Source organism: Anoplolepis gracilipes, chromosome 8 (assembly GCF_047496725.1).
Source record: "Anoplolepis gracilipes chromosome 8, ASM4749672v1, whole genome shotgun sequence".
In the NCBI taxonomy this organism is placed as follows: Eukaryota; Metazoa; Arthropoda; class Insecta; order Hymenoptera; family Formicidae; genus Anoplolepis; species Anoplolepis gracilipes.
In genome coordinates this window covers 5,152,127-5,176,775 of record NC_132977.1, presented here as the reverse complement: position 1 = coordinate 5,176,775, position 24,649 = coordinate 5,152,127, and the positions used below count along the sequence as shown (strand labels likewise).

The following is a 24,649-nucleotide window of genomic DNA, read 5'->3' as shown; positions in this document are numbered from 1 at the left end:
AAAAATATGCAATATCTATTTATAAAAGTATATAATATCCATTAAATATTTTAAGTTATATAATCATTTAATATATAATACCAATTACTCTGTCATCTTATCAAACTTCTCCCGAATTATTTTTTTGTATCCAGTAGTGCAAAAGGGCTATTGGAAAGAATGTCCATTATCATTGCAACATTCTTATGATTTAGCTTCATATTTATAGCTTTGTAACACGCCATAAGCATGACCAGTAGCATATACCTAAGGTTTCAGTAAATTTATCAAAATTACCGACGTTCAATACAAGTACAAGATTCATAAATTGTGACATTGAAAATGCGTATAATATTAAAATTATTAACATTGTATAAGCGTTATATATCATGTGTTTCAACAACGATATCATTGCTAGCAATAGCGAGAACTGTAAGTGCATATTGCATAAGACGCATTTTGCAATACAAATTCTCTTACACAATTTCCTTTTGTGTAAATCTCATTTAACAATAGTAATGTATTTATTATTAGTAATTATAATAATTTGTAAATTTCAAAAGAGCGATCAGAGAGGGAGACAGGGGTAATAATTTTAAAAACTGTTATTATACACGATTCTCTAATTTTTCTTATATAAAATCAGATAACGGTTTATTAAAATTATTTACGATGTCAAATATCACACAAAATATGAAGAAAAAGACTTTACAATAATAAAACAATTATTTCATTGCAATATTATTATCGCAATACCGCGTTTTAAAATATAAAATATATTGCTACACAACTTACATTAAATTTACGAAAATTTTTTAATCAACTCTTATTTAGTGCTTTGAAAGATATAACTTTTTCACGTCGGATAAATTTATTCTAAAACTATACTGTCTCTTGATTTCCAGAGAAAAACATTTTATCTAGAATTTACTGCAAGACAACAATATATTATTGTCGCAAGAAACAGCAACGATACGATATAGTCTTTCGACCGATGCATGTTATCGATACATTATTATTTTCAAAGTTTTAAATAGCTTCTTTATTATACACTTGATTATACTTAATTACAAAATATTTATTATTGTCCAAACTTAATAACGCGCACACATAGAGAAATGGTATTCTTCTTTCGTCTACTTCGAATTGTATAATAAAGATATTCTCATCAAATCTTGATAAAAATATATACACTATAAGATTCTTCATTTTTTTTCAATCATACAATCTTTCTGACTCGATAAGGTATCGTACACTTCGTTCTATATTGATTTTTCTATAGTCACTATTTTACATCGAATGTAAAGAAGGAATTATGTTATCCCTTATATGTAGACTATTCAAGTAAACTACTAACATATATTGAAATACCGGAGAAAGGGATCGCATTTGACATAATATTTTTTTATATTATAGTATTGTTATAATATAATTTATTTAATCAAGCATATATGTGTAGTTTTATACAAGACCTCACACTCGATATACTCAGACATTATCAATTTTTTTTATATATGAATTAAAATAAAAATTGACGGACGGAGTATCTCTCAACTACTGGACATTTTTTTCATAATCTTTTTGTAATGATAAAAATATATTTATAATTATCTTTTTCTTAGAATATACATATATATTATCTTATTATTTTAGAAATATTGTTTATAAATAAACATCATTATACAGATTGTATTTTTCTGCAAGTATTGATGTTTTTGTTAATAAATTACTATGTATTTAATTGGTAATATTAAAGAACACTATGGATATAAAACTTCAATAGATATTAAAATTGTTATTAACAATAAGTTTATTGCACTTATTTACAAAAATATTAATTACATTCGAAACAGTAGACGGATTACGTATATTATTCTTCTTGTACTCGTACTAATAAATTATAAGCAGAGTATGATGTTTTAAGTAACTAGAATAATAAAACATGATAAAAATAAGTGGAGATTTCATTAATTAGGTCAACTGTGCAAATACATAATATGATAGATTTTTTATACCAACCGCTACAAAAGAGTCTAAATTCAAACTAATGATATGTGCAGTAGTAAATTCAATAGGTACTATCGCACGTTGCATAATTATAAGAAGCTCTTTTTTAATGTTATTATTTAGCATCGGCCAATCCGCTTGAAAAACACTATCTGCTAATTGAATGCTCTATAAATCAATATAAATTTTTTTTTCTTTGTTGTGGGTATTATGATTGTGTAAAATATATATGTTAAAAATATTTATATTATACTAACAGGGTGTCTACTCCCCTGGAAAAACATGCAAAACATGGAATTTTTAGGGATTTTTTTTGTATCTGGAAAAATCAGGAAAGTCATAAAATTTTATGGGATTCAAAGAGTCTCTTCGAAAATTCTCTTTTGGATAATTTTACTCTCATATGTAAAATCAACCGTGTGTGAAACTGGCATCTCACTTCGTGGAAACTCATTAATTGTTGAAAGTTCTGGCTTTATTTTTAATAATTTTCGATTCTTGATGGATTAAATAATTCTAGCTATTAAATAAAAAAAATTGATCTCAAACTGAGACGCCAAGTTTACATTTACTTTGTACGACGATTTTTTTAGCATTTTTTATCAGATTTTAAGCGCTTAAAAATTTTATAATAGTTCTACAAAAAGTTCTATGCGTAAAAATTATTAGAATATTAATTAAACAAATTAAATCTTCGAGATTCAGGACATATACCAAGATGAGATGCTCGTATCTCTGCTTGTCTTATAATAAATTAATTGTGCATATATGTATGTACATACTATAAAAATGATTTGTTCTATTATTTCTTAACGATTAAGTATTTGTTTGTGCATTGAAATATTTAAATGAAGATATTCCTTCAAAAAAATATAATATTCATATTATATAATATTATTGAATAAAAATATCATATAATTTCTTGTATATATATATATATATGTCGGTATACTACACGATATAAATATTATATATATTCTAATTTTTATTATTATATGTATATTCTCTGTATAGAGGAAAATTATTATATTATTTCGTCGCGGAATAAAGAATACAGGAAAGTAACAAGTACTACACAACCCGAAGCGTATTACGGAGCAAAAACCATCGTCCAAAAAAAACATTGCTACACGCAACACACTCGCGCAGTAATACCGTAAACACGTAGGCCATCTTCACCATATGATCGCTGCAAAGGTCGACTCGGCGCGTGACAGTCTCAAAGTCACATTCTTACAATGTTTGCGGAGCAGGTCGGTCGAGCCGAGCCGAGTCGAGTCAAGGTTGTCCTGCGTCATCGTTTTCGTCAATTATGGGCAAACATCGCGGACAAGCGTACATCGGGAGTAGATCGAAATTTAGAAGTCATAATCTCAAGATAGATTTGTTCCGCAGCATTTGTCGCAATCGGCGTTTCACGATCCTTGAGATCAACAACTTCGTCGTTTCGCCGCCATCTTATACGCCGTTCCTTTTACGCGTATTTTTTTTCGGCTATTTGCTCGATCGACAAATGTCTTGAATTTTGTAACATTTCGAGGAGTATTTACGTGTCACCGGATACCCGCGAGTATCAAGAATGTATATAATAATCGCGAATTCGTCGGAAACGGTGATCGAATTACGTGAGGAGAGCGGGAGGGAAGTGATGTATTAATGAAGAATTAGGAGAAAATGAGCAGAAATTAATTTTGTGTCGCGATTGTCGCATAATATATTTCGTGCAATTCTATTTGAGTGTGTGTGAAGCTGGCGTCACTTCATGAAAACTAATTAATTGTTGAGAGTTTTTGCTTTATTTTTATTAATTCTAAAATTTTTGATAAAACAAATAATACCGGTTATTAAAAGAGTGGCTCGGGAAAAAATTAGAATAAACTGTGATATTAAATATGAATATGAATTGAATGTAAAATCTTAATAATATTGAATATTCTTTGTAATTTTTAATGAAAATTTTTAATAAAAAAAATTAAAATTCTATGCAAGTAAAAAATACATCTTATGAAAGTTATTCAGTTTTTCAGTACATTTACAAATCTAGCACTTAAAATTTGAAAAGATCTGTGTTTTTCCTTCATACGAATGAAAAACCTTAAATAATGCATGTAATAAAAAATGTATTTTAGAGAAAGTTATATTAAAAAATCTTGAGAATATTTTCTTTATTTGGAATTTTGAAAAAATACCTGGAAAATCAGGAAATTTTTTACTAGATTTGAGTAGACACCCTGATTAACAATGCCGTTATTATATGTATGTAATTTACTTATTTATAATATACTTAATAATGGCTTAATATGACTTAATAATGGACATACTAAAAGAATATTATGTACAAATGCTGATTAAATTTTTTCGTATTTCTTTTCTTTTTTACACACAAAATTTTAAAATAATCAATTTTATTAGATATATACCTTTACTTTGACTTTGTTTCCGAACCAGCAATAAATAAATATTTGTGTCAACATGCAGCATGTATATATGATTAACGCAATATTGTCTGCACTCATTGACGATTTGCTCAGTTGGAACAAATTAGAACATATTATCAATGTACTCGTTATAAACTGGAATCCGATAATTTGCGAGAATCTTGTATTTACTAAATTCGCAAACCTACAATTAAATTTATATTCTTATAATATCATAATAGTTGTATATTGAATCAAAAACCATGCACGTTCTATCATATAAAAGAAGAAGTTATTTAGAAGAACAATGATATAAGTTGATAATAAATTATACATTTTTTTTACTTTTCACAATAGCTGAGAAACAAAATTTAACTTGTGATTTAAAATTTAAATACTTATCAATTTCGCAGAAAAATTATTTTCTGAGAAATCGACTCATCAACATCCACATTTGGCTCTTATTCGCCAAGTTTCTAGTTACTTGTTTGTAAATATTAAGAGCCTTAAATTCGCAATTAAAATTTAAAATTTAACTTATATTACTGTTCGCCATCAACTATTAAATATATCAGAAAATCTTGAATAAAATAATGAATGTCTTTTTCAACAATTATTATTGGAATAACTAACTGAAATATACTGTTGTGATGATGTACACAGTAACTCAAAGTATCTTGCTTGTTTATGAGGTTTTTTATGCGATATTCCAAAATCTCGATTTGGCAGCACACATGCATTAAGAGGCCACATATAAGAGTATCGCAAGCGACATTTACAGTAGCGCAGTAGAATGTGCTTAGAAATTGATGAGCATATGTAATACAAAATACTATATAAGACGAATAATCGTATGGTACCCATTCTCTATATGTTAACCTTCTACTCCTGAAATCGACAAGCAATGACGTCAAACCAGAACATGACCATGATGTCTCGATCAGGATCGTATAACGTAATGTGTTCAGTCTAAAAAATAATTAAAGATATATTTTCATTATCTTAAAATAAACTTTGATATGGAGCATTTTTAATATATCTCTTTTTTTGTCAGAAATTTTTCCTATGATAGTAGATGGTAGATAATAGATAGTGTGATAATAGATAGAACTATACTAATTAAATATTATATTTTTTATTTATTAATATATAATTTATTTAATTATAAATTGAATAGCACATGCTTTTATAAAACAATTTTCACCTATGATTATACATTCATGAATATTTTAAAAATACTTTAAAAAAAAATATATATATAATACCATTTGCAACTTAATCAAAATACAGATATATAAAAAATTATTGTTAAATAAAAATTTGAATATTATTATATTTAATTAAGATCAAACCGTATTAGTTTATCAAATTTTTGACGAATTTCCAGTTCGCCTGTATCCAGTGGTTTAAATGGCTCTTCGTTAAGTTTCTTAATTAATGTTGCAATATTTGTATAATTAATCCACATGATCAGCAACTTATATCCCGAAACGGATACATTTAACATCATGTAGAGATTGTTAGTGAAGTCGTCAGGATTGTCAACGTTCAGAACGATGTCCATAAATTGTAAAAATGCAAAAGTATATAAAATGATAATTATAAATAATCTGTAGAGATTGTAAACAGCACGTTTAAACAATGAAGTCCATGATAACGGTCGAAAGCATCCCACAAATGTAACAATAAAAAATGTCAAGTTTAAAACATGCATTTTTAAATCTTTTTTAATTAAAGAAAAGATACATACAATTGCTTTTGTTTATGTAGCGTGTTATAAACTTTGGTACTGTTTGAGTAATTTAAAACATTTTTAAATAATATTTACTGTTCACGAGATCACTATAGTTTGATAGAATCTTTATCGTAAAGTGAGATCAAATAGTATTATTTCACAAGAGAGACTGCACTTAAAATTCACTTGGAATTATTGTCTACGGAATCACAACAATCTTAGAAAGTTCTCCGATAATGACGGCATTTTTCGTTAATATTTCAATTTTTCTCTTCTACATATTTAGTATTTCTATCTTTATGATATACCTAGTAATTATCTCCGAGCCAATTCTTACGAATTAGCTGGAGGACTATATTATACATGCAATTTTTATTACATATCGAACATGTAATGTCTTGTATGCTCTACTATTATTGACTCTCAAATCGAGAGCAATATAAAATATCAAAGACAGAAAGCAATAAAATTTATCATGGGTTATCAATAAAATATGAGATGTGAATATTCATAATTTCTTGATATGTATTGTACATCACTTTTTGATATATCGACGACAAAATTTTTATTTATTTTTGCTATTACCTAAAAGTAAATATATTGCCCAGTACTGATATTTACGTAACATAAGCAAGATAAAGAATCGTATCAAACGTACGTATGTACTTATAAAATTACTATACAAGTAGGGAAAAGAATAGTTAGAAGACATAATAATCTCTAATTCTTTTCGGTATTACATTACAAGCATGCACAGAATAACGAAATTAAACAATTGTATTTTTTTTTATATAAAAACAGTATTGTATGACTTCTTTTTCCACAACATTTTTTTTATCATTTTATTTATAAAAGTGTTAAGTAAAATCGTGAATATGTTATTTGAAATATTTTATGCTTTGCATCAGAGAAATTATGGTATATTATATACAGAGAATATAAAATATATATATATATATATATATATTAATAAAAACTATTAATTAAAAACGCTCAGCGTATGAGCGCTCAGCAAATGCTGAACGTTTTAATTAATATTTTAATAATTACTGCGAAAATTGCAAATTGGTAGAGGACTTTTATGTTCAGTTTGCTCTATCAGCCCTAGAGAGTTGGGGCGATTATTACCGGATACTTTATATATATATATATATATATGTATATATTTTGTATATAATATATACTACACATATATTGGCAATAAAACGCTGACATTAAAGTTAATATATTTATTATTATATATAAAAATACTTTTATAATATAAACAAATATTAAAAACTATACATAATAGATAGATATCTATATATGTTAAACACAATAAGATTATTATCAATAATAATTTTATGATTATTATTACTGAAACATAATAGTATTTTTTTTGTAATTAGGTTACTAAATAAAAAGCGCGTTTTATTTCACTTATGTCGCTATTCTTATTCTTCTTTTTATGTTTTTATTAATAAATTACAAGCGGAATACGATGTTTTAATCAACTGAAATAATAAAAAATATTTGAGGCCATTATAAATATGTTTATATTTATAAATAAGTATAAGTGATAATAATAATATGTTTATATACGTAGCACACTTACAAAAATTATTTTCTTTAAATTTAAGTAAAATCTATTTATAAAAACAATTTTCTTTAATTAAAAGTAATTAAATCAGAAATAATTAGTATGGTGTTATTAATCAGTTGGATTGTACATTAAGATTAGTTTTTCTGTACTAACCCCTACGAAGGATTCCAAATTCAAAGTGATGATATGTGCGGTACAAATTTCGATGGGTATTGTCGAACGTTTCATCATTATCAAAAGGCCCTTTTTAGCATTATTATTCAAGATTGGCCAATTTATTTCAAACATTTTATCCGTGAGTTGGATACTCTATAGATAAATAATATAAAACATTTATATTTAACGATCTTTATTTTACTTGACATACCTTTACTTTGACTTTATTTCCAAACCAGCAATAGATAAATATCTGCGTCAACATGCAGGATGTGTACATAACTAATGGAATACTGTCTGCGTTCAAAGGCGACTTGGTCAGTTGATACAAATTGGAGCAAATTACCATCATACTCGCCATAAACTGAAATCCAATTATATATGTAAACCTTGTATTCACCAATCGCGCAAACCTGTAATTCATTTTTGCTTTTAAAATATCATGTTACCTTTATAAAACCACTAAAATTTGTGCTATAATTGATAAGTAAATTTATTATTTATTTTATTATTTATTATATTATTTATTTTAATTTTTTAAATTATAAACAAAATTATAAAATATCTAAGAGAGATTAATGAAAAGATTAATATATTAATATTGTTAACTTAGTAAATTATGTAAGTAATAATGATAGAAGTCGATAAATCATATTTAAAAAAAATTTATATCTAATTATATTTTAATATTACATAAAATATTTTTTTTCCTTTTACACGTACATAATTTATGGCACAAAGAATATAATAAATAATAAATAAATTAAAAGAAGAAAAAAAATATAATTTTATTATAATATTGTTCAATAAATCACATAATATCAATGCTAATTGATAAATAACTTTTCCGGATTTTAATATAACTAACTCATAAATCCAGTCGTGATGGCGTACGCAATAGCTCAGAGTAATTTCATTTCTCGTGAGTTTGTTTAGGCGATGTTCTAATATCGCGATTTGGCAACATACATGCATTAAGAAACCGCATAGGAGAGTATCGCAAGCAACGTTCACGGTAGCGGTGTGGAAAGTAGTTGACATTTGCTGAGCATATGTAAAGCAAAATGTCAAAAAAGATGAATAATCATACGGTACCCATTCTCTATACGTTAACCTTCTATGTCTAAAATCAGTCAACAATGATGTCGAAGCGATGAATGAGCATGTCGTTTCGATCAAGAGTGTGTAACGTAATGTATTATTACTAGAAAGGTAAAAAGAAACTTTTATATTAGTATTACTTTTAGTAAGAGTTTTCGTGTAAAGCTCTTAGAACAATTTTTTTAAGTTATGAAATAGGTAATATGCACTATTAACACAGTAGTGTCAATTAAATTTTATAAACTATAAGAGAAGATATAATTTATTTGTTATTTAAAATATCAATTTTTTAAATAATTTCTCTTATATCGCAGATTTTAATTGATAAAACAAATCTTGAAAAAAAAATCGAGCTGTAATCTTAAATGTATTTTTAAAGCTATCAATTAAGACAAAATAATCTAAAATACCAAAATATGTGAAATAGAAATTAGACATTACTTTTTCATTAAGATATATTTACCGTATCATTTTATCAAATTGCTGTCGAATTTCCATTTCACCTGGATCCATTGGTGCGAACGGTTCTTTAGTAAGACAATTAATTAAAATTGAAACTCTTTCATAATTGAACCACATGATAAATACTTTATAGCATGCAGCAGATGATGTTAACAGCATATTCAAAGTGTCAGTCATATCATCAGCATTATCAGCATTTAGAATAATGTCTAAAAATTGCGCCATTGAAAAAAAAAATAGCATACTAATTACGTATAATCTGTAGATATTATAAACTGTTCGTTTAAACAAAGATGTCCACGATAGCGGTCGGAAACATCCAGCGATCATAACAATTGCACATGTCAATTTCAGAACTTGCATTTCCACTCTTAATTTAATTAAGAGATATACACACAATTGTATATAATTTTGAAATGTGTGCTTTAAATTCTGATAGTATTTATATTATTTTGGTAATCTGTAAACAATATATTTATTGACTTTAAAATAAAATTCTAAATTGATAGAAACTCTATTGCATGAAAAGTGAGATCACGTAGCATAATCTCGAAAGAGAGTATACTTATATAGTCTGTAGACTGATGATGCTATTCCTTAACTGTGAAGGCAGTTCTTTCATCAGCAATATTTTTTTTTTCCCCTCCTGTATATTTATCTATCTACCTATATCTACGGTAACTGTCTCTAAGATAATTTTGATGTCAATTAGCTTAAAGGACTACTTTGACATATAACTTTAGTATATTATTGATATAACATTTACATAAAGAATGAAATTATAGAATAGAAAGGGAAGAAAATAAATTTTTCAAAGGAAAATATCAATAAAGCACAAGATGCGATTTATCTCCATAATATATTTCACTTCAAGATATATCGATGACAAAGTAACTTATTTATTATTATTCTATCTAGAAATCAACTTAGAGAAGTTTTTACGCAAAATAAAGACACGAAGAAAAATCAATTAAATGTGCAGGATAATTTACGCTTTATATAATATAAATAAAAGTTATATCTCTCTTACAATAAACTACTAAAATAACTAAAAAAAAAGTAGAAAGCACTTATTGTTAGTTATACCCAATTTCATTTGACGTTACATTTTCCGCAGGTACAGTGATTTAGCACTGATGTGAACTCGGCGCCCGACTTTATTAAAAAAAACTTAATATGTGTATATATAAAATACTTTTATGATATAAAGAAATCGTAAAAACTATACGTACATATATATTTTAATATTTATTACATACATATATATTACTAGATAGATATATATACGTGTATATTAAACACAATAAATTTTTATGATTATTATTACTGAAACACTACAGTATTTTTTTTGTAAATAGGTTACCAAATAAAAAGCACGTTTTATTTTATTTTGTGTCGCTATTCTTATTCTTCTTTTTATGTTTTTATTAATAAATTACAAGCGGAATACGATGTTTTAATCAACTGAAATAATAAAAAATATTTGAGGCCATTATAAATATATTCATATTTATAAATAAGTATAAGTAATAATAATAATAATAATATATTTATATACGTAGCACACTTACAAAAATTATTTTCTTTAAATTTAAGTAAAATTTATTTATAAACACAATTTTCTTTAATTAAAAGTAATTAAATCAGAAATAACTATAGTATGGTGTTATTAATCAATTAGATTGTACATAAAGATTAGTTTTTCTATACTAACCCCTACGAAGGATTCCAAATTCAAAGTGAAGATATGTGCGGTACAAATTTCGATGGGTATTGTCGAACGTTTCATCATTATCAAAAGGCCCTTTTTAGCATTATTATTCAAGATTGGCCAATTTATTTCAAATATTTTATCCGCGATTTGGATACTCTATAGATAAAAGATATAAAACATTTGTATTTAACGATCTTTATTTTACTAGACATACCTTTACTTTGACTTTATTTCCAAACCAGCAATAGATAAATATCTGTGTCAATATGTTGGACGTGTACATAATTAATGAAATACTGTCTGCGTTCAAAGGCGACTTGGTCAGTTGATAGAAATTGGAGCAAATTACTATCATACTCGCCATGAACTGAAATCCAATTATATATGTAAACCTTATATTCACCAATCGCGCAAACCTGTAATTCATTTTCCCTTTTAAAATATCATGTTACCTTTATGAAACCACTAAAATTTGTGCTATAATTGATAAGTGAATTTATTATTTATTTTATTACTTATTATTATTTATTTTAATTTTTCAAATTACAAACAAATATACATATAACTATATACAAATAAATTATAAAATATCTAAGAGAGATTAATGGAAAGATTAATATATTTATATATTAACTTAGTAAATTATGTAAGTAATAATGATAGAAGTCGATAATTCATATTTAAAAAAAATTTATATCTAATTATATTTTAATATTACTTAAAATATTATTTTTTCTTTTACACGTACATAATTTATGGTACAAAGAATGTAATAAATAATAAATAAATTAAAATAAGAAAAAAAATATAATTTTATTACAATATATCAATAATTTACATAATATCAATGCTAATTGATAAACAATCTTTCCGGACTTTAATGTAACTAACTTATAAATCCAGTCGTGATGGCGTACGCAATAGCTCAGAGTAATTTCATTTCTCGTCAGTTTGTTCAGGCGATATTCTAATATTGCGATTTGGCAACATACATGCACTAAGAAACCACATAAGAGAGTATCGCAAGCAATGTTCACAATAGCGGCGTGGAAAGTAGTTGTCATTTGCTGAGCGTATGTAAAGCAAAATAGCAAAAAAGATGAATAATCATACGGTACCCATTCCCTATATGTTAACCTTCTATGTTTAAAATCAGTCAACAATGATCTCAAAGCGATGAATGAGACTGTCGTTTCAATCAAGAGTGTGTAACGTAATGTATTATTACTAGAAAGGTAAAAAGAAACTTTTATATTAGTATTACTTTTAGTAAGAGTTTTCGTGTAAAGCTCTTAGAACAATTTTTTTAAGTTATGAAATAGGTAATATGCACTATTAACACAGTAGTGTCAATTAAATTTTATAAACTATAAGAGAAGATATAATTTATTTGTTATTTAAAATATCAATTTTTTAAATAATTTCTCTTATATTTCAGATTTAATTTGATAAAACAAATCTTGAAAAAAAAATCGAGCTGTAATCTTAAATGTATTTTTAAAGCTATCAATTAAGACGAAATAATCTAAAATATCAAAACATGTGAAATAGAAATTAATCATTACTTTTTCATTAAGATATATTTACCGTGTTATTCTATCAAATTGCTGTCGAATTTCCATTTCACCCGGGTCCAATGGTGCGAACGGTTCTTCAGTAAGACAATTAATTAAATTTAAAATTCTTTCATAAAGAAACCACATAATAAATATTTTACAGCATGCAGCGGATGATGTTAACATCATATTCAAAGTGTTAGTCATATCATCAGCATTATCAGCATTATTAATAATGTCTAAAAATTGCGCCAGTGAAAAAAAAAATAGCATACTAATTACGTATAATCTGTAGATATTATAAACTGTTCGTTTAAACAAAGATGTCCACGATAGCGGTCGGAAACATCCAGCGATCATAACAATTACACATGTCAATTTCAGAACTTCCATTTCCACTCTTAATTTAATTAAGAAATATACACACAATTGTATATAACTTTAAAATGTGTGCTTTAAATTCTGATAGTATTTATATTATTTTGGTAATCTGTAAGCAATATATTTATTGACTTTAAAATAAAATTTTAAATTGATAGAAATTTTATTACATGAAAAGTGAGATCACTAAGCATAATCTCGAAAGAGGGTATATGTACTTATAGAATCGTCTATAGACTGGTGATGCTATTCCTCAACTGTGAAGGCAGTTCTTTCATCAGCAATATTTTTTTTTCCCCTCCTGCATATTTATCTATCTACCTAATATCTACGATAATTGTCTCTAAGATAATTTTGATGTCAATTAACTTAAAGGTCTTGATATATAACTTTTGTATTTTATTGATATAACATTTATATAAAGAATGGAGTTATAGAATAGAAAGGGAAGAAAATAAATTCTGCAAAGGAAAATATCAATAAAGCACAAGATGCGATTTATCTCCACAATATATTCCACATATTAAGGTATATCGATGGCAAAATATATTATTTATTATTATTCTATCTAGAAGTCAACTTCAAGAGAAGTTTTTATGTAAAATAAAGAGACGAAGGAAAATCATATGAAAGATACATATATATAAAATTATAATTAATTGTGCAGGATAATTCACGCTCTATATAATACAAATAAAAGTTATATTTCTGTTATGATAAACTATTAAAAGAAAAATAAGGAAAAAAGTGGAAATACTTATTATTAATAATACCCAACTTCATATGACGTTATATTTTCCGTAGGTACAGTGATTTAACAACATTTTTGTTTTTTATCTATATGACTTCTTTATAGTTTCTTCTAATTATTCTACATTTAAAAATAAAAAGTAAATTGTCGAAAAAAGAATAGAGTGTTATTTCGTATTTTGACATACTTGTGTGCATAAAATAAAAAATAAGCGCATACAATTCTTATAATTTAATACTGTGCCAAAAAACTTATATTTGATTTTGTATATAGAACTTTAACAATATATTTTTTCAAATATTTATTAAAATTTCACGCGGTACATCTCTATACATGTACTAATAGGTTTAACAGATTATACATAATCATATCATTACACTGAAAACAATTTACAGTTTACGCTATTGTTTCTGCATGTGTACTAACAAGTTATAAGCAGAATATGACGTTTTAAGCAACTGCAAAAATAATTGTAAATATATCAAAATTCACGTAAAATCTTTATAAAAGTTCATAAACAGAATTCCTAAGTTATTGTGATCTATAATTTTGACTATGCTAAATGTTACTCATGATAATGTAATGTGAAAATTAATTTATTATGGCATTTTTAATTTTATTTAATACAAGCTATGAATCTTCCTTAATTTTTCTTGTTTCTCAGAAAAAAACATTAGTGAAAAAATTGACAAAACAAAAATTAAAAAGAACTTAATAGCTAGAAAAATTAGATGTTTTATTTAATACTAACCCCTACAAAAGACTCTAGATTCAAATTAAAAACATTTGCAGCGATAAATTCAATAGGTATCATCGCGCGATTCATAATTATTAAGAGACCTTTTTTTATTTTATTGTCTAGTGTTATCCATTCGAGTTCGAAGATACTATCAACCAGCTGAAGGCTCTATAAATTTATTAAAATAACTTTTAACACAGTGAGAAATTTTAATTCCATACCATATTTGTGTATAAAGATTTAATTATCCGTAACACAGTTAGTAATATTACACGTACGTACCGTCAGTTTGAGTTTATTTCCAAACCAACAGTAAATAAAAATTTGTACAAGTACGCAAACCATATATGCAATTATTGAAATATAATATGAGCCTAATGCCATTGTGGTCAATTGATACAAAGTCGAACACATTACGAATGTACTAACTATAAATTGAAATGCAATTATCTTGGTAAATCTCGCATTAGTTGCCTGTGCGTATCTGCAGACAAAATTGTTTAAAAATTAGTTGCATCTAAAAGGTAGAAAGTTAAAGTAATTATTGCATTTAATTCTAAAAGTAAAAAATGAAGTCAAGATAAAAAATTTGAAATTGTAATAAATAATAAATTATGAAAATTCGATATATAGATATAACAGGAATTTTATACAGCTCTTAAAATTTAAAAAGATATCTCAAGTAAACGAAAAAATGTCTATTTTAAAATATATTATTAAGATTAATTATTAGAATATCTTATGATTATATAAGTTTTATAAAATTCTTAAGAGGACTAACTTGATTATATGACGATGATGACGTACACAGTCGCGTAAAATACTTTGATCATTTCTGATATTTTTCAAGCGACTTTTTAAGATAGTTATCTGACAGCATATATGTAGTAACAGGCCAATAATAAGACTATCACAAGACGTATTAACGATACACGAAGCGACTATACCCAAGTATTGATGAGTATATGTGAGACAAAATATCATGTACGATGAATAATTGTACGGTATCCATTCCCTGAATGTTAATTTTCTCTCCTTAAAGTCTGTCAGTAATGATAGCAAGATATTACTTAAGAACGTTATTAGGATCATGGTTATATAGATCATTGCGTAGGTCCTGAAAATAGTAAGGAATATAATTTTATTTCACTCTCTTATTTCATTTTTCAGCTCACACGACAAAGTTTTACTGCAGTATAAGAACGAAGTTCATTATATAAAGTTTTTATATTTTAAATACATGATATACAGCGTGTCCGGTAATTTGTGAAAATCCTGCTAATAGCAGATTCTTGGAGTCATTTGGAGACGATTTTTCCTCAGCGAAAATGTCGAGGCATCAATAATTTCTGAATTATAAGCGATTGAAAAAAAGGTACTTTTCGCAAACTAAACTTTTTGAAGTTGAAAAATTATCAAAACTACATTCTTCAGTTAATTTCAGATAGAGTTTATTGTAATAGAATTTTAATTTAAGGCTTAATTACAAAAATATATAATGATAAAAATTGGAAACTTGCAAAAAATGATGACGTCTCTTGATATTTTCGCTGAGGAAAAATCGACTTTAAATGATTTCAACAATCTGCCATTAACAGGTTTTTCACCAATTACCAGACACTCTGTATATTAAATATAAATATTAATATTATTAATTGCTGAACATAATAAAATATAAATAGTTCGATTTTGTAAACACAAAAAATATCTAATAAACTAACAAAGTTTATTATATTTAGAATACATCGAATCTATCAAGGAATTTTTAGAAGAAAATGCTTTGACGATTTTAATATACTATACATTTTATTCAAAATTATCTATTAAAAAATCTATTAATTATCTATTATTATTACACTTACAGAATGTCATTATACTTTAACACACATTTGTTAGAGATCAAGCAACATGTTTATATGCTTACTGTATCATTTTGTCGAATTTTCGTCGAATTTCAATTTCGGCAGGTACGAAAGGTTTAAACAAACCCGCAGTAAGATCTTGAATTAATATTGCGAGACTTTCGTGATTCACCCACAAACAGAACATCTTGTAGCATGCAACGCACATTGCCGACATCGTGTATAAAGTGCTGGCGAAATCGTCAGGATTGGTGACATTTAGAATAAGATCCATAAATTGCGTGAACGTAAAGCTATATAAGAAGCTTATTATCAATAATGTGTAAGCGTTATACAGTGCGTGCTTAATCAGTGATGTCCATGAGAACGGTCGCCAACATCCAGCAATTGTGAGAATCGCGAGTGTAAATTTCATCACACTCATTTTTAGAATCCTTAAATAATCTCCCAATAAATGGAGACTTTTCTGGCCAAAAAGTACACTATCACTTTAACTATTTAAATAAGTTCTACAAACCATAGCCAACTAAGTAACGGATAAAATGCTGTAAAGTTTTGTACTTTCTTTGATATTCAATATTTCTTGATCTCTATTGAGGAATAAAATTGTCATTAATCATGAGTTAGTTGAAATTTCACGAGAACTACGGAGTATCTATAGCCTCTGCAACTCTACATTTTTTTCGATAAAACATTATTATTATCGTAATAGCAAACTTGGAGCGATATTTTCCGCGAACTAACATCTCGTAAAAGTCCAATCCTGTATCTACATATTATGATGTAGGTTGTAAACAGAATTCAAGGAAATTTTAAATATATAATAAAATCTTGATATATAGCCGCGTACATACACACGCACATTCATTACAAAATATTTTATTCATTACTGTCGCTGTGACTTCACTTCGATCTTATATCAGGTTTTTTTTTTTCTAGGAATCTGTATGTATTTTTAATTGAATATAAACTCGGAAAACGCAAGCTAACTTTAATTTACAATTTATGTTTCTACAAAATGTGGCATATATTACATATACATAATAAAATAAATAATGTTGGAACGGATAAATATGATGAGTAGCTTGTTTTATGCATATACGTATCTTTCTTATTTCATGATATATAATACTTCTTTACTAATACGTGAAATATTTAAAAAATATGATATTTAATATTTTATTATATTGTAGTTCTGTACACTTTTGTAACAAATTATTTTTTTTACATACTTTATTATTCATTTTAATTTGCCAGTTATTTGTACACATTAAATACTATTTATATATTCAACATATATTGCACACATATATGCTATTTTTTGCATTGGTTTTACATCCGTTGCAACAACGTATATGCAGAATATGACGTTCTAAGTAACTGCAATAGTAAAGTATACTTAGAATTGTTTTAAAACACATTTTTGATAAGTTACAAAATCAAATAATCAATGTTTTTAGTAATAATGCAAATGTGATGACTTAAAATTATTTTACATATAATTAAATTGTTACAGAAAACGAAGAAATAACACATACACGCACACAACTCACGCGGAGCAATGTTTAAATTGGCCGCAAATATTATAAATTTTTAATACTAACCCCTACAAAAGATTCGAGATTCATAGAAAAGAGATAGGCACTAGTAAACTCAATGGGTATCGTTGCTCGATTCATAATCATTAGAAGAGTTTTCTTGAAGTTATTATTTAGTTTTGGCCAATTCATTTCAAAAATACGATCGGTCAATTGGAGACTCTACAAATATGAAGCAATGGTGAGACAATACTTATATTAATTATTGCAATATTAATTATGCACTATATTGTCGTAATTAATCAAGATCTTCAAAAAATTATTAAAATATTTTTTGTAAAATATTAATTATCTCGATAATACATATAAATATACATGTATGTGTGTGCGTGTACCTTTATTTTAACTTCATTTCCAAACCAACAGAAGATGAAAATTTCTATCAGCATGCAGATTGTATATAATAATAGTGGAAGATATTCTGCGCTCAGTGTTGTCTGGGCCAGTTGATACAAATTAGAGCATACCACTAGCGTGCTTGTTATGAATTGAATAGCAATTATTTTTGCGAATCTTTCGTTTACCACAGAGGCGAAGCTGCAATTTCAGTAAATAAGCTATACTTTGTAAGAAATGATTAGGATATTCATATGTTCCATGATATACATATATATCAAAATAATTTTCATTTTTTTGTCAAAACTATACATTTATCTGTTAAGCACTCTATTTTTGTATAGCTTATAATTCTCACAATACACTAGAAATAGAAAATCTGTATTCCAAAGAAATTGATCTCAAGAATTAATACGTTAATTGCACAAAAAAATATGTATTAAAAAAATTAAATTAAAAATAATATCAAAAACGTAATAGTTAATATGAGATAATTTTAAATATTGAAAGAATTATAAATTAGAATAGTTTCTATAGGAATTTGCATGATCTTTGCTCATGATTCGTAAAGATAAAACTACGAAATTACAAAACTAACTCAAATATAAGGTCGTGGTGACATACGCAATCGCGCAAGGTTTCCCGAGTATGTGACTTATTGTTCAATCGGTGTTCCAATATCTCGATTTGGCAGCAAACGTGCATCAGGAGCCCGCAAATGAAGCAGTCGCAAGCGAGGTTGACCAAGGCCCCCGTTGCCATGCTTGTCAATTGATGAGCGTACGTGAGGTAGAATAACACGGGGGACGAATAATTGAACGGTAACCATGCCTTGTATGTTAGATTCCCTCTTCTGAAGCTTGTGAATAGAGAAGTCAGGGCCATACATACGCACGTCGACTCGACCAGGACGAAGCAGTAGAACGTGTTGTTTCTATAAAATAAATTTTGAAATTTCTTAGGAAACTTTTGATCCCCGATCACTTTCTTTGCGTTTTCTTCCAAGAACGTAATCGATTTATTTCGAGAACACAGTTTGCTGACACGTTTTTGAATAACTTTTTATATTAAAAAATATAAATGAATAATAATAAAGTAAAATAAAAATATTATTAAAAATAATAATAAAATAAAATAAAATAATAATTAAATAATATTTACCGTATCATTTTGTCGAAATTTTGGCGAATTTTTAATTCGCTCGTTACTATTGGTTTAAACGGTTTATCGGTAAGAGTATTAATAATGTCCGCTACGTTCTTACGGTTTATTAACATACTGGCTATCTTAAAGGATGCGACGAACATAGTCATCATCATGTACAGAACGTTAGTAAATTCCTCAGGGTTGTCGACAATTAGAACAATGGCCATGAATTGAGAAATTGTGAATGTGTACAATAGAAAAATCAGAATTATCGTATAAATGTTGTAAAGCCTGTACTTGTACAAAGATGTCCATGATGCTGGCTGCCAACATCCGGCCAAAGTCAAAAGTGTGAGCGTCAATTTTAACAAGTCCTTTTTAGCTCTATCTTCGACTTTATCGTGCCGAACAATATCAAGTTTCTTCTGAACACTAGAATTATCGAAAATTAACATTTGTTTAAAATAACTATTATTCCAGATATAGCGGAAGAAAATCTTTTAAATTATGAGAAGATTTATTTTTATCAGAGATTATTTAAAAACTATAAAAAAGAACGAGAATTTGCTATAACTTATTTGACATTGAAAATGCACATATAAACTTAGAAAGGTTTTATAGAAAATATAAATAAATTCTAGTCGCGTAAAAAGTAATAGCGAACAGTATTTTCTGCAAGACTAGCCACTCCTTATGATTTCTATAGACACTGTCTATAGATGACATTTTTCCGTTCTTATGATTCCCTATTTGATTGTTATGTAATTATCGTAATATAGAAATTAGTAATATTGTATTTATCGACAGAACATTTTTATTTCAGATTGAATCGTTGGCGGAAATTTTTGTTGAATGTAAATTTTATGCAACAATAATATGATGCGATATTTGTTCTGGCAAAAACGCAAAATATATATAGCGAGATATAAAAGAGAAGACGGATAAGTTCTGTTTGGCTTATAGACTAATCGTCGATCATTTGTCTTCATGCAATCTTGATGAAGGTAATTTATGACATTTGCTAAAAATTATTTTATTTCACTATTACTGGCAATATTTTCTCAGTATTGTCTTGTGCTGTTACCAAGTTACAAGTTAGTCTACTCCTCATATCTGTATTTCTATATTTACATTTACTGAAAGAAGATAAGTACATATACAAATGTGCATTTATATATATAATGCATGTTTAATAAAGCATACTTTTAGAAAAATGTATTTACATTTACAACTGCCATGATGAAAAGAATATTTTATTTTCTGGTATTTATTTACATATAAAAATTTCGCTATATATATATACTCTACAGAATTATGTTTTATTTATAAATTATCCTAATTATCAATTTCTTTGGAAATGTATGTCACACTAATATTGAATATAAATATAAAATTTAACTATGATCAACATACATTTAATCGCAGTTATTATATTTAAATTTTTAAGCGATCAAAGGCAGCGTTTTACTAAAAAAACGTAAGTAAAAATATAATACAGAAAAATATAATAATATTTTTTTTTATTTATACAATATATAATATAAGATATGCAATCGCGCAAGAGACTACAACTCAACCATTGCAAGTTTTTTACACTTGTTTTTAGTATTCTTTGACACGCACCGCGTGCTTTGGAGTACTATAATATTTTTCTTCTTTTCTCTATTTTTAAAGATATTACTTTTTTCACATACTACGAAGTATACTATATGCTGAATACGATGTCTTAAGCAACTAGAAAAGATGTCAATTCTTAAATAAAGTTATTGAATACAGTTTATTTCAGTCATAGTCATAGAAATAAATTTATTTCTGACCTTTGTAAAAGATTCTAGATTCACCGTAAGAATATGTGCGCTAGAAAATTCGATGGGTTTAAGAGAGCGATTCATAATCATTATAAGATTCTCTTTCACTTTCTTGTCTAGGTTTATCCAGTCCATTCCGAAAATCTCAGCTGATAATTGATTACTCTGCAATGGAAGTTGTTAGATAAACATAAATCGGGATAATATAGTATAATGTTTCTTATTATGGCAATAAAAAATAATGTTATATAATATATATAATTAATGTATATAATATAATATTATGTAACATTTTAGAAATTAATTTGTACATTTTGCATATGTAATTTTATTATTAACTTCCAATCTTCTATAATTTTGCTATTACACACATAAATACCTTGATAAGATAAGCTCAATGCTTACGCAATTATGCATTTAATCAATACCTTTAGTTTTATTTCGTTGCCATACCAACAATAAATAAGAATTTGAAAAGTCATACAGAATGTATATAATATCAGTGGAATATATTCCGCGCTTATTGTTATCTTCGCCAGTTGATACAAATTCGAACACACTACTAGCGTGCTTACCATAAACTGGACAGCAATTATAAACTTAAACTTATCGTTTACCATGTACGCAAATCTATGAAAAAAAAATATTGTTAGTTAATTTTTTTAATTATCATTACAAAACTTACGATATGAGTAATAACCGATTAAGCTAGATAATCTCATTTTAATTAATATTTTAAAATCCAGTCTTTTTAATGCACTTAGTGTCAATACTATCGCGTTGCTTGATTATAAATCAAAGCATGCACTTTAATTTACAATTAGAAAAAGTATTTTAGAAATACATATATTAATAAATTATTGTCATATAGTTTATGTTTTAATTTCATAGTCTTAATCAATTCTCGATATACTTTGTCTTAGAAATGGATAAATAATAATGTAATAATTTGAAAAAATACTATAGAACAGTTAAATATTTTTAAATATTATAATATTTTAGATTAATTAAAAAAGTGTATTTAATTCGTGCGTAAAATATTCGTGTATAAAATAATACTATAGAAAAACTGACTTATAAATATGATTGTGTTGATATACACATTCGCTTAAATTGCCTTGATCGCGTAAGCATTTCTTTAACCGACATTCCAAGATTTCGATCTGGCAATAAATATGCAGCAGCAATCCGCAGATCAGACAGTCGCAAGCAACGTTCACAACGGATGCAGCCGTCAAGCTTATTAATTGACGAAAGTAAATGATATAATACATTATATTGGACGAATACTCATACGGTATCCACTCTCTGTATGCTAAATCGCCTTTCCGTAAGTCCGTGAACAAGGATGTTAGAGTCATGCACCCACACGTGCCTTCGATCATAACCGTATATATTATAGTATTGGTCCTGCAAAATGACTATGGGGACTGGGGTAATTTACGATACTTTACGTGGTACTTTACTTTGTATTTTCTTCCTTTCATTAAAAAAAAAGAATATACTTTTTCTATTTAAATAACAAAAAAAAATATTTTATTTATTTATTTTTCTTGAATTAAAAATATCGTATTTTGTATTTTCTTGCTATATTTGTCGATTCTGAATAAACATAATATTGAGTGTATTATGCAATTATAGAACTCAATAAAAATTAAATACAGGCTATCTTAAAACCACCATATATCTTTTTAAGAACGGATTCTCTGATTCCATTGCTTGGAGACGATTTTTCTTCAGTGAAAATATCGAGAAAGGTCATCATTTTTTTTGCAAACTTTCAATTTTTCCCATTACATACATACCTTTGTAACTAAAAATGCCTAAAATTAAAATTTTATTAAAGTAAACTCCACCTATAAAATTAACTGAAAATGTAATTGTGTTAATCTTTTAACTCCACAAAGTTTGCAAAAAACTCATTGCTCAAAGAATCCGACTGTGAAGAATATGAAGGTGTTTTAGGACATGCTGTATAGATGTTTCTTTGAACATATAAACACATAACATTTACTGTAACACGCAAATGTTTCAATTGCTTACTGTATGATGCTGTCGAATTTCTGTCGAATCTTAATCTCATCTAATTCCACTGGCTTAAATGGTTTTTCGATTAACGCATTGGTTAATATCTCGATGTTTTTACGATTAATTACCAGACTGAACATTTTGCAGCAAGCCATTATCATTGCCAGCATTACGTAAAGAGTATCCGTGAATTCGTTAGGATTGGCGACATTCAGGATGATGTCCATGAATTGCGGTAGCATAAAGGTGAACAACAGTAAACTTACGAAAATTGTGTATGCGTTGTACACTGTTTGTTTGCAGAACGAGGACCAGGAAACTGGTGGCCGACATCCCGCCACCGTAAGAATTTTCAGTGGAATTTGCATAACTCGCATTTCTTGAAATTTATTACTCGATTCCTTTTGTATTAAATTAAATGCCTATAATGTATTAACTATATTCCTACAATTCGTATCCTACGTGATATAAAATTATTAAGAAAATTTTATAAAAGAAAAAACAATATATAAAATTAAAATCTTGTGCCTATATAAATGAATTGCTTTAAAAAAAATCATATTAAAAAATATAATTTTTATGTTATATAAAAATACTACACTTCACAATTTTTTACTTTACATCTATTTCAACTCTATAATAAATGAAATTTTATAAATAAAAAAAAAGATATTCTAATAAATTAAAATCACTCTTGCATGTAAATAACTGATTCGTATAAAAGATATCAAATAGTCTTGTTGATCTTACACACAATGATATTTTTTGAAACAATTTTACAAAATTCCGAAGAATCATACAATGTCTATAGCCAAGCGACGTGACTTTCTTTATCTTCACTCAATTGTCCGTTTAACTTTGTTCTTTGTATTCGGTAGACGTGTAATTATAGTAATACGGAACTCTTGCAATATATTTCGATCAATAATATAATACTTTTATAAAATAATATGCGTTTTCTTTTTTTACATGGCACACAATGATAAATGCGATGTTATATTAAAACGTAAGAAAGAGAAATAATGCAAGAGAAATCTATGGACACAACCAAAGTCTTCATAGACCATGCATTACGATCGCTATGAAATCTTAATGTAAGTAATCCATTATTTACTTATAGAAAATACGGAATTTATTGTTACTAACTCCGCCTCATGTTCGACTGTCATTGTTAATTCTATCTTTTATATCGATTTACTCGCAATTCTAAAAGGAAACATGCGACTTTCAGAATTCATTAAATATACATATATAGGTAGAGTGAATCTAGTGCGTTATATACAGTGATACA

The 24,649-nt window shown here is 26.8% G+C and overlaps 4 protein-coding genes and 1 long non-coding RNA gene across 7 annotated transcripts; 1 reads left to right on the top strand and 4 right to left on the bottom strand.

Annotated features, from left to right (window-relative positions):
* Positions 1 to 1,816: 1,816 nt before the first annotated feature.
* Positions 1,817 to 9,894, bottom strand: LOC140668791 (uncharacterized). The gene is made up of 10 exons (XM_072898108.1): positions 9,441 to 9,894; positions 8,745 to 9,080; positions 8,088 to 8,289; positions 7,874 to 8,029; positions 7,595 to 7,631; positions 5,756 to 6,158; positions 5,037 to 5,372; positions 4,407 to 4,608; positions 1,999 to 2,154; positions 1,817 to 1,906 (listed from the first exon to the last, which is right to left on the bottom strand). The coding sequence occupies exons 1-10, from the start codon at positions 9,800 to 9,802 to the stop codon at positions 1,850 to 1,852; spliced, it is 2,247 nt and encodes a 748-aa protein (XP_072754209.1). The 5' UTR covers positions 9,803 to 9,894; the 3' UTR covers positions 1,817 to 1,849.
* Positions 9,895 to 10,671: 777 nt separating this feature from the next.
* Positions 10,672 to 17,273, bottom strand: LOC140668790 (uncharacterized). Its single transcript, XM_072898107.1, has 11 exons — positions 16,505 to 17,273; positions 15,362 to 15,697; positions 14,863 to 15,064; positions 14,593 to 14,748; positions 14,244 to 14,299; positions 14,158 to 14,179; positions 12,741 to 13,150; positions 12,045 to 12,380; positions 11,368 to 11,569; positions 11,154 to 11,309; positions 10,672 to 10,903 (listed from the first exon to the last, which is right to left on the bottom strand). The coding sequence occupies exons 1-11, from the start codon at positions 16,864 to 16,866 to the stop codon at positions 10,856 to 10,858; spliced, it is 2,286 nt and encodes a 761-aa protein (XP_072754208.1). The 5' UTR covers positions 16,867 to 17,273; the 3' UTR covers positions 10,672 to 10,855.
* A 420-nt stretch (positions 17,274 to 17,693) lies between these two features.
* On the bottom strand, positions 17,694 to 19,848 carry LOC140668292 (odorant receptor 46a-like). Its single transcript, XM_072897181.1, has 5 exons — positions 19,538 to 19,848; positions 18,975 to 19,310; positions 18,376 to 18,577; positions 18,047 to 18,202; positions 17,694 to 17,822 (listed from the first exon to the last, which is right to left on the bottom strand). The coding sequence occupies exons 1-5, from the start codon at positions 19,747 to 19,749 to the stop codon at positions 17,775 to 17,777; spliced, it is 954 nt and encodes a 317-aa protein (XP_072753282.1). The 5' UTR covers positions 19,750 to 19,848; the 3' UTR covers positions 17,694 to 17,774.
* On the top strand, positions 18,106 to 21,808 carry LOC140668295 (uncharacterized). Its single transcript, XR_012047156.1, has 4 exons — positions 18,106 to 18,221; positions 20,346 to 20,526; positions 20,970 to 20,999; positions 21,451 to 21,808. It is a non-coding gene; the product is annotated as an uncharacterized lncRNA (long non-coding RNA).
* LOC140668282 (odorant receptor Or1-like) lies at positions 21,026 to 24,207 on the bottom strand. 3 transcript variants are annotated; one of them, XM_072897162.1, is made up of 6 exons: positions 24,109 to 24,207; positions 23,374 to 23,780; positions 22,405 to 22,740; positions 21,759 to 21,960; positions 21,340 to 21,495; positions 21,026 to 21,256 (listed from the first exon to the last, which is right to left on the bottom strand). In XM_072897162.1, the coding sequence occupies exons 1-6, from the start codon at positions 24,154 to 24,156 to the stop codon at positions 21,209 to 21,211; spliced, it is 1,197 nt and encodes a 398-aa protein (XP_072753263.1). In that variant the 5' UTR covers positions 24,157 to 24,207; the 3' UTR covers positions 21,026 to 21,208. The 3 variants fall into 3 exon arrangements, with proteins under 3 accessions (XP_072753263.1, XP_072753264.1, XP_072753265.1); XM_072897163.1 differs by having other exon boundaries at positions 23,374 to 23,759; positions 24,109 to 24,191; XM_072897164.1 differs by having other exon boundaries at positions 23,374 to 23,759; positions 24,113 to 24,187.
* Between the last annotated feature and the right edge of the window lie 442 nt (positions 24,208 to 24,649).

Coding starts and splice junctions, on each gene's coding strand:
- LOC140668791 (XM_072898108.1), bottom strand. CDS start 9,802: ATGCAAGTTCTGAAATTGACATGTGCAATTGTTATGATCGCTGGATGT. Junction 8,290..8,744: donor CATCACGACTGGATTTATGA/GTTAGTTATATT, acceptor AATGAATTACAG/GTTTGCGCGATTGGTGAATA. Junction 8,030..8,087: donor GAAATAAAGTCAAAGTAAAG/GTATGTCAAGTA, acceptor ATTTATCTATAG/AGTATCCAACTCACGGATAA.
- LOC140668790 (XM_072898107.1), bottom strand. CDS start 16,866: ATGAGTGTGATGAAATTTACACTCGCGATTCTCACAATTGCTGGATGT. Junction 15,698..16,504: donor AAATTCGACAAAATGATACA/GTAAGCATATAA, acceptor TACTATTTTCAG/GACCTACGCAATGATCTATA. Junction 13,151..14,157: donor CATGTATAGAGATGTACCGC/GTGAAATTTTAA, acceptor CACACATTTTAA/AGTTATATACAATTGTGTGT.
- LOC140668292 (XM_072897181.1), bottom strand. CDS start 19,749: ATGGCCATTGTTCTAATTGTCGACAACCCTGAGGAATTTACTAACGTT. Junction 18,203..18,375: donor GAAATGAAGTTAAAATAAAG/GTACACGCACAC, acceptor TCATATTTGTAG/AGTCTCCAATTGACCGATCG. Junction 17,823..18,046: donor ATCTCGAATCTTTTGTAGGG/GTTAGTATTAAA, acceptor TTACTATTGCAG/TTACTTAGAACGTCATATTC.
- LOC140668282 (XM_072897162.1), bottom strand. CDS start 24,156: ATGATTCTTCGGAATTTTGTAAAATTGTTTCAAAAAATATCATTGTGT. Junction 22,741..23,373: donor AAATTCGACAGCATCATACA/GTAAGCAATTGA, acceptor GTCATTTTGCAG/GACCAATACTATAATATATA. Junction 21,961..22,404: donor CAACACAATCATATTTATAA/GTCAGTTTTTCT, acceptor TTTTTTTCATAG/ATTTGCGTACATGGTAAACG.